General features: G+C 46.5%; 1 protein-coding gene across 4 annotated transcripts in view; it reads right to left on the bottom strand.

The window, feature by feature from the left end:
* Nucleotides 1-16,078, bottom strand: part of gpat3 (glycerol-3-phosphate acyltransferase 3) — a 68,503-nt gene that overhangs the window by 1,683 nt on the left and 50,742 nt on the right. For all 4 annotated transcript variants that reach the window (XM_060935971.1, XM_060935973.1, XM_060935970.1 and 1 more), the window contains 3 exons: nucleotides 748-833; nucleotides 520-648; nucleotides 359-438 (listed from right to left, as the gene is read on the bottom strand). In XM_060935971.1, coding sequence (XP_060791954.1) covers nucleotides 359-438; nucleotides 520-648; nucleotides 748-833 — 295 coding nt within the window. The remainder of the gene's footprint in view (nucleotides 1-358; nucleotides 439-519; nucleotides 649-747; nucleotides 834-16,078) is intronic.

Raw genomic sequence — 16,078 nt, 5'->3', positions numbered from 1 at the left:
TAAATGATGAGCAAAGCTTGGGTATAACTTTTTTTTTGGGGGGGGGGGGGCAATTTTAACTTTGTTGTTAATCATTTAAATGCATAAATTGGAGGGTTTAAGAAAAGACTGGAAAGAGTTCAACAACAATTTCATTACACACTGAAAAGCTCTGCTGGTTAGGTCACATGTTCCAAATAATCAGTTCATAAATGTACTTATTTTGATGCTCAAAAGTATTAGAATGAGTCAAGCACACAATATAGAAAAGGATATTTTGGCTTTCAAGCACCCTTGCAAGAGTAGCCAGAACGTTTATAACATAGCACTGTTCTCATTCTTTGTGACTATTTTGTAGAGGGTATAACTGCATTCTCACCAGGAGAGATCGACCAATCCTCCCTGCTGTGCTATAGCTGACTTGACTCTGTTAGCAAAGTGTACTGCATCCTCTCCGTCCTAATAAAAGAGCCAATCAGAACCAAACGTGTTATAAGGATCAAAGCACTCATTTCCATCATCACATTTTCTCTTTCCTACCTGGCAATTCATAGGTGGAAGGTACCAGACGTTACACACTATGGCCCAGCTGGTAAACATCCTGAGGAGATAGCTCACCATGTTGTACTTTGCACTGTTCCAGAAAGCATCCCCAAACCGGGGGTCATACTGAGAGAGAGAGAGAGAGAGAGATACTGAGTGATCATGGTACCAATAACCGCTTTCATCTATAGGAGTTAAACTTCTAAGGTGTGGGACTACAAATACCTTTATTGCTACTGGATAAATCGTAGCTCCGATTTCAAAACTTCCCTTTTTGAACATCATGACAGATGTGTTATTGATGCAAGTTCCTGTTATGGGGGGACGGAAGACATCAAAAGATGAATTTTCAAAAAAAAATTTTTTTCAAGCAGAAATCCAAACTGTTCACAGGAATACTAATACAAGAAACCTGGTGATCACAAAGTTCCCCATCCTATGATTCACTCCTGAATTTGTGTAAATTTACACCCAAGGAGACTAACGAACGTGAACCTTGACTGACTGGCTTCAAATCATGTAACTGGCAAGGAGTTACTGCAATGTTTTTACACGGATTACACAGTCAAGTCTAAATCACTTATTTCAATTACACACACCAATTTCATGAACTGAGCTACACTGCAATAGCTAAGCTGCATTACTAGAAGATTTAGCTTTCATCACACTTTGGAGGTAGTCCTTTACTATTTAGCGGTCATTTTTTCTTTTCTTTTACCTTTTATGGAGTTTTGTGGGCATTGCTAAATTTAAAATCAGCTATGCCATGGACACACTTGGTAATTTATGGTTGATTGGCATTTTTTTAATGGCTTTACGAAGGACAAAAGGATGCCACGGAACTAGAAACAGTCATAGCACCATCTTGAAGTCGAATCAATTTATTCTTCAGCATATATTTTTCTGGCACTATCAGCATGGGACACGGAGATGACCGTGGCCTAAAGTTTTCAGTGATAATATAGCTGATTTCATTTCGATATGCATTCTGTCCTGAGGCCAGGTTGCAAAGAGGCTATAAGCTTCCCTGATAGCTTCAACAGTGCAAAACAAAAGAAACGTACTTCAAATAAGGAGAGCATTTTCTAGCTCATAATACTCGGTGCTATGCACTTTCTGGTTCCCGAGTTGTTTGCGACGAGCCCTTTTTTTTCCCGCGAGTGTTGGCGTTAATTACTAATCTTTTTTAAAAAAAAAATTCTACAAATAATTTTCCAGTATCATCTTAATTTTTATTGTACTGTCGCTTTCCTTTTTGTACTTTCCACTTTCGCTTTCCTTTTTTCGGAAGAACGCCGAGACCGGAAGCTTTTTCTTTCTTTTTCTCCTCCTGCATAAAGACCACAAGCGGAGGCCATCCACATCGGATCTGCTTTAATATCGACAGATCTTCGATTAAGGTACATGCATCCTTTCATGATGGCACACCTTCAGTCTGTTCAGTGTGCTGAGTGCAGGATGTTTAGTCATTCTTCCTCCGTCGCTAGCGATAGCTTTACTTGTGATAAGTGCAGATTAGTTAGCTCTCTGACGGAGAAGATTACAGTGCTAGAAGCGCGTGTCCAGGCTTTAGAGAAGGTCAGTGAGCGTGAGAACAGTGTAGTTTCTGTAGAGAAAAGTCTGGATGCCCTGGGTGGAGTTAGTAATCCCCCAACTCCAGCATTAGAGCCCTTACAGCAGGGCGAATGGGTGACGGCTCGGCGGCATAAGCGTAGAGCCAAAGCTACCGCTGAGGCTCGCCCACGGGAGCACCACTCCTCTCCGTGTCACGTGTCGAACAGGTTTGCTCTCCTTAGTGATGCACCCACTGAGAAACCTGAAAGAGCTCTGGTTATAGGGGACTCCATCATACGGCACATGAAATTAGCTCAGCCTTTAGGGGCACCAGCAGCTTTAGTCAGGTGTATACCGGGAGCCAGACTGCCGGACATAGCAGGTAATCTTAGGGTCCTAGGCAAGCACAGGTTCTCAAAGATAGTTATCCATGCAGGAACTAATGATACACGCCTTCGTCAGTCTGAGGTTACTGAGAGTAACTTTGTAGAGGTGTTTAAATTAGCGAAGGCTATGTCCGATGCTGTAGTATGCTCTGGCCCCATCCCAATGCGGCGTGGCGATACAGCTTACAGCAGGTTATGGTCGCTGAACTGCTGGCTGTCCAGGTGGTACTCTGAAAACAGTGTGGGCTTTATAGATAATTGGGCTAATTTTGAGGGCACTGCTGGCCTGTTAGGGCGGGACGGTATCCATCCCACTCAGGAACAGGCATGCAAACTGGTCAGGGGTGAAAAAGGTGAGAAGGGTGCACGGACACACGGCATGCGTGCAAAAGTACATTTTGTAGTCTACGTTACAAAAAAAATTGCAACCAGTGACATCTGGAATTTAATACAGTACAAAATAACTTTCCATAAACATGTCTTTATTGGACAACAATTAAATTCAAGTGGACGCTTTCTTTACAGCCATTTTATTTTATTTTTTCTTTTTGGCCTGCACCAGGAGTTCACAGGCCCTCTTCCTGTGTTTAGCTGCGTGCCTCAGCCTGGCCTGCTTCTCCTGTGTGTGGATGCAATGATTTCTATCTTCTTCTTATGTATTTCTGTTTGGACGTGAGCCATCAAAGCATGGCTGCCCTTTTTCGCATAGTTCATGTCCTTGTGGCAGAGGACACACCTGGCCAATCCCTGTCTGTCAATTTTCTTAAAGACATCACCTATGTGAAATGACACCTCTTGTCCCTTCACAGATACCTTGCCCTCCAGTTTAAGCCAGGCCCACTTCCAGCTGCATTTTATTTCAGCATCCAGCTTTTTAATAGCTGGATACCTCCTCCCCTGTTCAGTTGGTCGGGTTCAATGCCCGAACGCCGCCACTCTTGCCGGAGCGGTTGGGGAATCGAACCAGCAACCTTTTGGTCCCAAAGCTGTTTCTCTAACCATTAGGCCATGACTTCCCCCTCCTCCCCTAACACACTCATTCTGCAAGAATAATGTTTGTATTAGTGTAAGTGGTGCATCAGTACTATTAACTGTAAACCACTCTCTTTACTGTGTTCAGAGATCACAGAAGCTAAAGCTGTACAACAGCCAAAAGTAATTGACTTTGAATGGTGATGAGCGACAAAAGCTACAACAGCGACTAAACAACAATGGCAACAAAGCGACTTTACACTACAGCTTTAGTAGCTTCTGGTCTAAATACACGACAAGCCTTTCCTGACGTCTCCTCTCACGCTGAAAAAAAAATTGCACCAAGTCAATGGATGAAGGCAGAACAGTGTACAACACGAGACGGGCCAGTTTTCGCTATTTTTAGATGGCTCAGAACCATTACGTTTCAATGAATCAACAAATAACAATCCTGGCAACCAGTGTTTCTGTTACTTAGCGTTGACAACACAAGTTTGACGCTAATTTCATTAAAATATCTAGCAAATAGGAGCAAATCATTTTCCACCGGAGCTTTACTAGCTCTCGCGGTGTTCAACGCAAGAGTTCCCCAGTAACTTCGATACTACCAGAAAATATAAAAATAATTGGAACCATTACTTGTGCTTGTACATTGCTTGCGCTCTACAGCCAGAGCAAGCTAGAACAAGCGGTTGTCATGGGGATTTGAAAAGACGCTTGGTGCTTATTTTTAGGAGAAAAACACCCTGTCGGCTTTCTAGCTCTCGAAAAAAAAAAAAAACTGTATTTGAAAACCATCCACTGTGAAGAGGGAATTTCTCTATACCACGCCACTGAGCTGATCATGTGTTGGTTTTATATCTCTCATATCTGGCGACAGTAAGCTATAGCAGCTGGTATTTACAGTGGTGCTTGAAAATTTGTGAACCCTTTAGAATTTTCGATATTTCTGCATAAATATGAGCTAAAACATCATCAGATTTTCACACAAGTCCTAAAAGTAGATAAAGAGAACCCAGTTAAACAAATGAGACAAAAATATTATACTTGGTCATTTATTTATTGAGGAAAATGATCCAATATTACATATCTGTGAGTGGCAAAAGTATGTGAACCTTTGCTTTCAGTATCTGGTGTGACCCCCTTGTGCAACAATAACTGCAACGTTTCCGGTAACTGTTGACCAGTCCTGCACACCGGCTTGGAGGAATTTTAGCCCATTCCTCCATACAGAACAGCTTCAACTCTGGGATTTTGGTGGGTTTCCTCACATGAACTGCTCGCTTCAGGTCCTTCCACAACATTTTGATTGGATTAAGGTCAGGACTTTGACTTGGCCATTCCAAAACATTAACTTTATTCTTCTTTAGCCATTCTTTGGTAGAACGACTTGTGTGTTTAGGGTCGTTGTCTTGCTGCATGACCCAATGTCTCTTGAGATTCACTTCATGGACAGATGTCCTGACATTTTCCTTTAGAATTCGCTGGTATAATTCAGAATTCATTGTTCCATCAATGATGGCAAGCCGTCCTGGCCCAGATGCAGCCAAACAGGCTCAAACCATGATACTACCACCACCATGTTTCACAGATGGGATAAGGTTCTTATTCTGGAATACAGTGTTTTCCTTTCTCCAAACATAACACTTCTCATTTAAACCAAAAAGTTCTATTTTGGTCTCATCCATCCACAAAACATTTTTCCAATAGCCTTCTGGCTTGTCCATGTGATCTTTAGCAAACTGCAGACGAGCAGCAATGTTCTTTTTGGAGAGCAGTGGCTTTCTCCTTGCAACCCTGCCATGCACACCATTGTTGTTCAGTGTTCTCCTGATGGTGGACTCATAAATATTGACATTAGCCAATGTGAGAGAGGCCTTCAGTTGCTTAGAAGTTACCCTGGGGTCCTTTGTCACCTTGCTGACTATTACACGCCTTGCTCTTGGAGTGATCTTTGTTGGTCGACCACTCCTGGGGAGGGTAACAATGGTCTTGAATTTCTTCCATTTGTACATAATCTGTCTGACTGTGGATTGGTGGAGTCCAAACTCTTTAGAGATGGTTTTGTAACCTTTTCCAGCCTGATGAGCATCAACAACGCTTTTTCTGAGGTCCTCAGAAACTTCCTTTGTTCGTGCCATGATACACTTCCACAAACATGTATTGTGAAGATCAGACTTTGATCGATCCCTGTTCTTTAAATAAAACAGGGTGCCCACTCACACCTGATTGTCATACCAATTGATTGAAAACACCTGACTCTAATTTCACCTTCAAATTAACTGCTAATCCGAGAGGTTCACATACTTTTGCCACTCACAGATATGTAATATTGGATCATTTTCCTCAATAAATAAATGACCAAGTATAATATTTTTGTCTCATTTGTTTAACTGGGTTCTCTTTATCTACTTTTAGGACTTGTGTGAAAATCTGATGATGTTTTAGCTCATATTTATGCAGAAATATTGAAAATTTTAAAGGGTTCACAAACTTTCAAGCACCACTGTACATCTGTAGCCGTCTTATGGAGCTAGCTAACGTGTTATGTCTTAAACTTGATTTCAGCACGTATGTTAAAACATATTAGACATAGTTACATTTATGTACACATTTCTGGCACTGTAAAAGACTTACCTCAACACGTAACAGCAACAAAATCCAACGACTTTTCCAGTTATTCACCCCCGAGCACGCTGGAAACTGTTCCATTGGTATGTTCAGACCCCTTCGCATGTTTGTAAACAAACCGACCGTTGCTAGGATACGTGCGCAGCCTGGACTCAGAAACAATGGCGCTGCCCATCGACCGGCATTATGAGCTGTCAGATTATGCAAAACAATTGTCGTTACAAGATCGAGAATGCTACATAAATAAGTTAACTCTAACAAGTGGACATCGCCTACCGGATCCGCATTTAATTAAAGAGTGGACGGACGATGTTAGTAAGTTCCCTGGTATACAATGGCCAGATATATACTCGTACCTTATTGACAAGACTTCAGTGTACACCCACAAAAAACTTCGTGCCTACATCATCCAACATATCCACAATGATAGTGTAAAGAGTGTAGCTAAGAGAAATCAGAGCTGCGTAAAAAGCGAGAGGCAGAGAGCAGAAATGAAACTGAACGGGGCGGGAGCAAGGTTAGAGCAGTCAACGCAAGTTGGCATTTAGAGTGAGGGCACACAATTTTACCTTTCCATCCTTGCTTTAAAATTGTGATTTTCGGCATACACAAATAATGATGGCACAAAATCTGGACTGCTTGAGTCAAGCGAGACCTCTCCTACAAACAAAATTGCATGCAAAGCTAAGTTAACATGCTAACAATATTCATTACATTGTGTAACTATGACCCAGCTAATCAGACAAATGTTACCAAAGTATTTTGTTACATCAATAAACGAAGACTAGAAAGAATAAAAAAGAAAGATTTAATAAATAGCCTGATCTTACCTGTGATGAAGTGGGTGCTGCAAACCCGCGCATTTTTGATAGTGCTTTCATCCCAGTCTACACGTTTGATGGCTTGTAGTCATAGACGTCGGCGATTTTTTTTGGAATGGGTGAGATCCTGCTGGAATTCTGAACATTTTAACCCCATCACTGCTACGATTCTGACACCCGACAACACAACAACTAGGCATTTCTTCCAAATATTTCTTCTAGTCTCTACCGTTGCCAAAAGTCAGTCTGACCGTCGCTGAGTCTTTTTTGAGTCCAGGCTGCGTGTGCAATTTCCTCTTACGTATGAATGACGTTTACTGCGAAGGGGTCTGTTCAGATCCAGTCGCGAGATGAGGTTGCCAAATCTCTCTATAAAAAGGTGACTTTACGGTCTGAATCTGTGGAATTTTCGTAAGCGAGGACTGGCAACCAGCAGTGGGTTGCGCACCAGCTGATCAGAACTCCAATGGAAAAGAAGCGCGTGTTACTGTTTATCTCGATTGGCTGTAACCCTGTAAGTGAAATGTTTGGCAACAGTAACGTTGTAGCCTGCCTACCCCCCCAAAAAAAAAAAAAAACTCTTCGGATCTACACGATTCACACAAGTGACCTATTTTGGGACCAAAACGGCGAATTTCGCCGAAAGGTGAGGAGTTTGCATGCGTGCAGGAAGGTGCTGCTCTCATTTCCTGCAGCATAGGTCATAGTCTCAGAACAGGCCTAGTTAATTTCTGACAACCCAGAGCCAAGGCCAGGGAGCAGACGAACAGGCTAAACTGACTGTCTGCTAGCTGCACAGAGTCGTCATTCAGGGTCCACTACATCGAGACGGTGTCTGTTCCCCGAGCTAAACAAAAAGGTAGAAATATTCAGAGAGTTTGTTCCAGTAACCTAATCAATATCAAATTAGATCATACTGACTGTACAGCTGCTGCCAGCACCTTTGATCTAAAGGTGGGGCTATTAAATATTAGATCTCTTACATCTAAAAGCACTAATGGTTAATGAACTCATTACTGATCAGGAGTTTAATGTACTTTGTTTAACAGAAACATGGATTAAGCCAAATTAATATATAGCATTAAATGAAGCGAGTCCTCCTGGATACAGTTATATACACCAGCCTCGTCTAACTGGCAGAGGAGGAGGCGTCGCGGTTATTTATAATGATTATCTAGGTGTAACACAAAAACCTGGTTATAAATTTAATACATTTGAAGTTCATACTCATATAATGTATGTAGCCTCGAAAAATAAGTCTACCCAGGTAATCCCATTACTTATTATTTACAGGCCCCCAGGGCCATATTCTGAGTTTTTTTCTGAATTTGCAGATTTTATCTCAGATCTGGTTATTTCCTTAGACAAAGCTTTAGTTGTCGGAGATTTTAACATTCACTTTGATAACCCAGAAGACCCTTTAAAAACAGTGTTCGTGTCCATTTTAGATTCAGTAGGGATTAATCAGAATGTCATAGGACCGACCCATAATGGTGGTCACACCCTCGATCTAATACTAACATTCGGGTTAAATGTAGACAATATAGTCATACTTCCACAGTCTGAAGTTCTCAGATCATTATCTCATCTCATTCAAACTATGTCTGAGTAATAATATATGCACCTCACCACGCTACTGTATTAAATGTACATTCGCGTCAACTACTGCACAGAGCTTTATAAATGATCTCCCGGAGTTATCAACTTTGATTGGGTCACTGTCAGCCCCTGCAGAACTGGATCAGGCAACTGAATGCTTACAGTCAACATTCCACCATACCTTAGATAATGTAGCTCCTCTTAAAAGGAAAATGGTCAGACACAAAAAATTAGCACCCTGGTATAATGACACTCGCACATTAAAACAGACCACTCGAAAATTGAAACGTAAATGGCGTCAAACAAAATTGGTAGTGTTCAAATTGGCGTGGAAGGAGAGTTTCCTGAAGTATTGAAAAGCTCTTAGTGCTGCGAGATCAACATATCTCTCCTCACTAATAGAAGATAACAAAAATAATCCTAGATTCCTATTTAATACTGTAGCAAAATTAACCAGGAATAAGTCCACTTGGGGGCGTTGTGGCTCGGGTGGAGGGGGCACCGTGCCGTGGGTCCGGGGACCCAGGTTCGGTTCCGGCCCGAGGTTGTTTCCCGGTCCCTCCCCATCTCTCTCTCCCGCTCATTTCCGGTCTCTGCACTGTCCTATCCAATAATAAAGGTGAAAAAAGCCCCCAAAAAATCTTTAAAAAAAAAAAAAGGAATAAGTCCACTATAGATACATGCATACCTGTAGTAGCAACGATTTCATGAATTTTTTTAATGACAAAATTGAGAATATCCAACAAAAAATTCAAACTACTAATTTAAGGTCAGACAATGTAAGTGACCCTGTAGTTAACAATATAACTATCAGATCATCAATTAGAATGTTTTACTCCCCTAAAAGAAACTGAATGTCTATCATTAATCTCGGCATCAAAAGCCTCAACTTGTGTACTAGATCCCTTACCTACACGCCTACTCAAACAGATAATACCTGAAGTAACTGAACCGCTTCTAAAAATAATAAATTCTTCTCTTAGGATTGGCCATGTACCCAAATCCTTTAAACTAGCAGTTATCAAAACACCTGATTAAAAAACCTGACCTTGATCCCTGTCAGCTGTCCGATTATTGGCCAATATCAAACCTCCCCTTTATCTCCAAGATCCTTGAAAAAGCTGTGGCACAGCAGTTATGCTCATATTTACATAGGAATAACATCCATGAAATGTATCAGTCAGGATTTAGACCTAATCATAGCATAGAGACAGCTCTGGTTAAAGTAGAAAACGACCTACTGTTGGCGTCTGATCAGAGCTGTGTCTCGCTACTTGTGTTGCTTGACCTTAGTGCAGCATTTGATACCACTGATCATTCCATTCTTCTGGATAGACTAGAAAATGTTGTGGGAGTTAAGGGAACGGCCCTCTCCTGGCTCAGCTCTTATTTAACTGATCGTCATCAGTATGTTGATATAAACGGTGATATTTCTTGACATACTGAGGTAAAGTTTGGTGTTCCACAAGGTTCTGTCTTGGGTCCACTGCTTTTTTCTTTATATATGTTACCTCTGGGTGATATTATTCGTAAACATTGTATTAGTTTCCACTGTTATGCTGATGACACAGTTGTATGTTTCTGCAAAACCTGATGAGAGACACTAGCTTAATAGAACTGAGGAATGTGTAAAGGACATTAGACACTGGATGCTTATTAATTTCCTTCTGCTTAACTCTGACAAGACTGAAGTACTTGTACTCAGAGCACATACAGCTAGAAGTAAGTTTTCTGATTGCACAGTGTGGCAGCGGGGGCGTGGTCTAGCATCGGTCTGTGACAGGAGGGCGGAGTCGGGGAAGTTAAGTGGCAGAATCACTACACCTGTTGTTAATTGATGTGTTTGTGTGTCTTCCCAGTGACCGCGCCCTTCTTAAGGAGAGAGAATGAGAGCAGAGGGACTCTCTCCACAACCAGACAGCTGACGTGTGTGCATGTGTCTGTGTGTGTTTGCAGCTGAAAAGTGCAAATAAAAGAGAGTTTCATTAAAACAGTTCTGTCCTGCCGTCCTTCTGTGCTCCACCCACCTACATGGACTGCTACAGTGGTGCTGAAACCCGGGACTCGAGCACAGAAGACAACAGCCCCATGGAATCCTCCACCTTCGCCGACCTGATCCACGCCCTCGCCACGGCCCAACAGAGCCAGCACCAGGTGCTGCTCTCCCTCCAAAAGGAGCAAGAACAACGGTTTGAGGCCCTGGTGCTGGCGCAACAGGAAGATCGTCGGACGTTCCGGCACCTCCTCGCGTCGGCGGGGTCCACCAACTCCACCGCCGCGGGCCCTTCCCCCCCCTCACCCTCACGAAGATGGGCCCGCAGGACGACCCCGAGGCATTCTTCACGCTCTTTGAGCAGGTAGCAGAGACCTCGGGGTGGCCGGTGGAACAGCGCGCGGCGCGCCTCCTCCCCCTGCTAACGGGAGGGGCGCAGCTGGCCGCGCTACAGCTCCCCGCCGACTGGCCTACGCCGGGCCGTCCTCCAGCGGGTGGGACGCACCCCGGAGCAACAACATCAGCGTTTCCGCGCTCTGCGCTTGGAGGAAGTCGGCCGGCCATTCGCGTTTGGCCAGCAACTCCGGGACGCCTGCTGGCAGTGGTTGAGGGCCGACAGCTGTGACGCCGAGGGACTCATCGACCAGGTGGTACTGGAACAGTTCGTCGCGCGTCTACCAGCGGGAACCGCAGAGTGGGTCCAGTGCCACCGCCCGGCGTCGCTGGATCAGGCAATCGAGCTGGCGGAGGATCCTCTGGCGACTGTCCCGACGGCAGGACAGCAGATGACCTCTTCTCTTCTCTCCTTTCTCTCTCTCCCCTCCTCCTGCGTCTTCTCCTCGCCCCATTCCCCCACCGCGAAGACGGGGGCCGGCGCCACCTCAGCCGGCCCGCCGCACCCACGGTGCCCTTCCGTGTCTCCCTTCTGTGTCTGTCTCTCCCCCCCCCCCCCCCCCCCCCAGGTGAGTGAGCCCCAGAGCACTAGTGCAGAGAGGAAGCCCGGGCCGGTTTGCTGGCGCTACGGGGAACCGGGCCACCTCCAACAGCAGTGCTCGATAATGGAGGTGGGCGCGGTGGTTTGGATCCCCAACGCGCCAGGAGCCGCCCTCGATCGGGCCGGAGCGTATCGCATACTGGTGAGTATCCAAGGGGATACATATCAGGCATTGGTGGATTCGGGCTGTAATCAGACCTCAATCTACCAAAACCTGGTGCAAGACGAGGCATTGGGGGGAGCACAATTGGTGAAGGTGTTGTGTGTGTGCACGGGGATGTTCACAACTACCCTTTAGTGTCGGTCCACATTATTTTCAGAGGGGAAAAATTTATAGTGAAGACAGCGGTTAATCCTCGCCTTACCCACTCTTTAATTTTGGGGACTGATTGGCCGGGATTTCGGGGTTTAATGACACAGTCAAGAGTGGGTCCTGCCATTTGACAGGGGGAGGTCCCGGTGTCGCTTTGGCAGGAGCAGCTGTCACAGAGCCATCTATGTCATCTCCGCGCCAGAGTGAGGAGCCGCCAGCTCCTCCTCTCTCTATTGGGGAATCCCTCGCGGATTTCCCGTTAGAGCAATCGCGAGACGAGACTCTGCGGCATGCTTTTGACCAAGTGAGAGTAATCGATGGTCAAACGCTCCAGCCAAACGCAACCCCGTCCTTCCCCTACTTCGCGATTATGAAGGATAGATTATACCGAGTGACGCAGGACACTCAAACTAAAGAGCAAGTCACGCAGCTTTTAATTCCGAAGAGCCGCCGGGAATTGGTATTCCAGGCGGCTCACTTTAATCCCATGGCTGGACACTTGGGGCAGGATAAAACACTAGCCCGAATAATGGCCCGATTCTATTGGCCGGGGATTCGCGGCGATGTCCGTAGGTGGTGTACGGCATGCCGCGAATGCCAGTTAGTAAATCCAGCGGCCATTCCAAAAGCGCCTTTGCGCCCTCTACCGTTAATTGAGACCCGGTTCGAAAGAATTGGGATGGATCTCGTCAGGCCATTAGATCAGTCAACACGAGGGTACCGCTTTATATTAGTTCTGGTGGACTATGCAACGCGATACCCGGAAGCAGTGCCTCTTCGCAATATCTCAGCACGCAGTATTGCAGAGGCGCTCTTCCGCATCATCTCCCGAGTTGGAATCCCGAAAGAGATTCTGACTGATCAAGGCACCTCATTTATGTCACGAACACTGAATGAACTGTATGGGTTATTAGGTATTAAGCCTATCTGCACCAGCGTTTATCACCCACAAACGGACGGCTTAGTGGAACGGTTTAATCGCACCCTTAAAAACATAATTAAGAAATTTGTAAGTGAGGACGCGCGTAACTGGGATAAATGGCTTGAACCCTTGCTTTTTGCAGTGCAAGAGGTCCCCCAAGCCTCCACGGGGTTCTCCCCGTTTGAATTATTATATGGGCGTAAGCCGCGTGGCATTTTAGACGTGCTGCGAGAAAATTGGGAGGAGGGACCTTCACCAAGCAAAAATGAAATTCAATACGTTATTGACCTGCGCGCAAAACTCCACACACTCACACAACTAACCCAGGAGAATTTGCGGCAGGCCCAAGAACGGCAAACCCGCCTGTACGACAAGGGCACGCGCCTTAGAGAGTTTGCACCGGGAGAGAAAGTACTCGTACTGTTGCCCACATCGAGCTCTAAATTAGTCGCCAAGTGGCAAGGGCCCTTTGAGGTCACACGGCGAGTCGGGGACGTCGACTATGAGGTGAAGCAAACGGACAGGGGTGGGGTGCTACAGATTTACCATCTCAACCTACTCAAACTCTGGAACGAGGAGGTCCCCGTGGTGTTGGTGTCGGTGGTTCCGGAGAAGGCGGAGCTGGGGCCGGAGGTTCAAAAAGGAACATTAGCATCACGTCCCTCTCCGGTCTCCTGTGGAGACCACCTCTCCTCGACCCAACTCGCGGAGGATGCCCAGTTGCAGACCGAGTTTTCGGACGTGTTCTCACCCCTGCCCGGCCGCACTAACCTCATAGAGCACCACATTGAGACGCCCCCAGGGGTGGTAGTGCATAGCCGCCCTTACAGGTTACCCGAACACAAGAAAAAGGTGGTTCGGGAAGAACTCGAGGCCATGCTCGAAATGGGCATCGTCGAGGAGTCCCACAGTGACTGGAGCAGCCCGGTGGTCTTGGTACCCAAGGCCGACGGGTCGGTCCGGTTCTGTGTGCACTATAGAAAAGTCAACGCAGTGTCTAAATTCGATGCGTACCCAATGTCTCGTATTGATGAGTTGCTCGATCGGCTAGGCACGGCTCGTTTTTACTCAACACTGGATTTAACAAAGGGTTATTGGCAGATCCCCTTGACTCCATTATCCCGTGAAAAAACGGCCTTTTCCACACCGTTCGGCTTACACCAATTCGTCACACTTCCTTTTGGGCTGTTTGGGGCGCCTGCTACGTTTCAGCGGCTGATGGACAGGGTCCTCCGCCCCCACGCCACCTATGCGGCCGCGTACTTGGATGATATTATTTATAGTAATGACTGGCCGCGGCACCTACAACACCTGAGGGCCGTCCTTAGGTCGCTGAGGCGGGCGGGTCTCACGGCCAACCCGAAGAAGTGTGCGATTGGGCGGGTGGAAGTACAGTATCTGGGCTTCCACTTAGGCAACGGGCAGGTGCGTCCCCAAATTAACAAGACTGCAGCGATTGCGGCCTGCCCGAGGCCCAAGACCAAAAAGGGGGTGAGACAGTTCCTGGGGCTGGCTGGCTATTATCGTAGGTTTATACCTAATTATTCGGACGTCACCAGCCCGCTGACTGATCTGACTAAAAAGGGGGCACCAGATCCGGTCCAGTGGACGGAGCAATGCCAGCGGGCTTTTTCTAAGGTTAAGGCTGCACTGTGTGGGGGGCCACTTTTACACTCCCCTGACTTTTCTCTCCCCTTTATGTTGCAGACGGATGCGTTGGACAGAGGGCTGGGGGCCGTTTTGTCCCAGCAGGTGGAGGGGGAGGATCGCCCTGTCTTGTACATTAGCCGCAAGCTGTCGGTGCATGAGGGGCGCTACAGTACCATCGAGAAGGAGTGCCTGGCGATCAAGTGGGCGGTCCTTGCCCTCCGGTACTACCTGCTGGGACGCCCTTTCACCCTCTGTTCGGACCACGCGCCCCTCCAGTGGCTCCACCGCATGAAGGATGCCAATGCGCGGATCACCCATTGGTATCTGGCACTCCAACCCTTTAACTTCAAGGTGATCCACAGGCCGGGGGTGCAGATGGTCGTGGCGGACTTCCTCTCCCGTCAAGGTGGTGGTGGGGGGGGGGAGTCGGCTGCGGGCCGGACGGCTGCCCGGCCTGAGTCGGGCGGTGGGGGTATGTGGCAGCGGGGGCGTGGTCTAGCATCGGTCTGTGACAGGAGGGCGGAGTCGGGGAAGTTAAGTGGCAGAATCACTACACCTGTTGTTAATTGATGTTTGTGTGTCTTCCCAGTGACCGCGCCCTTCTTAAGGAGAGAGAGTGAGAGCAGAGGGACTCTCTCCACAACCAGACAGCTGATGTGTGTGCGTGTGTGTCTGAGTGTGTGTTTGCAGCTGAAAAGTGCAAATAAAAGAGAGTCTCATTAAAACAGTTCTGTCCTGCCGTCCTTCTGTGCTCCACCCACCTACATGGACTGCTACACACAGTAACTCTGGATGGCCTTTGTTTCTTCACGTGCAGCAGTAAAAGACCTCAGAGTGATTATTGACCCCAGTCTTTCATTTGAAACTCACATTGATAGCATTACCCGGATAGCTTTCTTTCATCTCAGAAATATTGCTAAGATAAGAAATTTAATGTCACTAGAAGAAACCTTTATTCGTCACATGCACACTCCAAGCACAGTGAAATTCATCCTCTGCATTTAACCCATCTGAAGCAGTGAACACACGCGCGCGCACACTCAGAGCAGTGAGCAGCCGGGGAGCAGTCAGGGGTTCGGTACCTCGCTCAAGGGCACCTCAGCCCAAGGCCGCCCCACGTCAACCTAACTGCATGTCTTTGGACTGTGGGGGAAACCGGAGCACCCGGAGGAAACCCACACAGACACGGGGAGAACATGCAAACTCCACACAGAAAGGCCCTCGCCGGCTGCTGGGTTCAAACCCGGAACCTTCTTGCTGTGAGGCGACCGTGCTAACCACTACACCACCGTGCCGCTACATGACGCGGAAAAACTAGTTCATGTTTTCGTTACCTCCAGGTTGGATTATTGTAATGCCTTACTGTCTGGATGTTCCAATAAGTGCATAAACAAGCTCCAGTTAGTTCAAAATGCAGCAGCAAGAGTCCTTACTAGAACTAGAAAATATGACCACATCACCCCTGTCTTATCCACACTGCATTGGCTCCCAATGCTCTGGACTCTAATGCTTTTATGGCTGAGGACTACAGTTGACTTGCTAACTTTAGGACTGCAGTTGTCATGAACAGTTTTGCACTCAAATTTCCATCAATGAAGAGTTTATAACATCAACAAAACTGACTTCTTGTTAAAACTGTTATAGTCATGCTGACTGTTGTTGCCCAAATGAGGATGGGTTCCCTTTTGAGTCTGGTTCCTCTCGAGGTTTCTTCATGTCAT

Source organism: Neoarius graeffei, chromosome 12 (genome assembly GCF_027579695.1).
Source record: "Neoarius graeffei isolate fNeoGra1 chromosome 12, fNeoGra1.pri, whole genome shotgun sequence".
Taxonomy (NCBI): Eukaryota; Metazoa; Chordata; class Actinopteri; order Siluriformes; family Ariidae; genus Neoarius; species Neoarius graeffei.
Note: the sequence above shows the minus strand (reverse complement) of the source record. Positions and strands in the feature narration are given on the sequence as shown.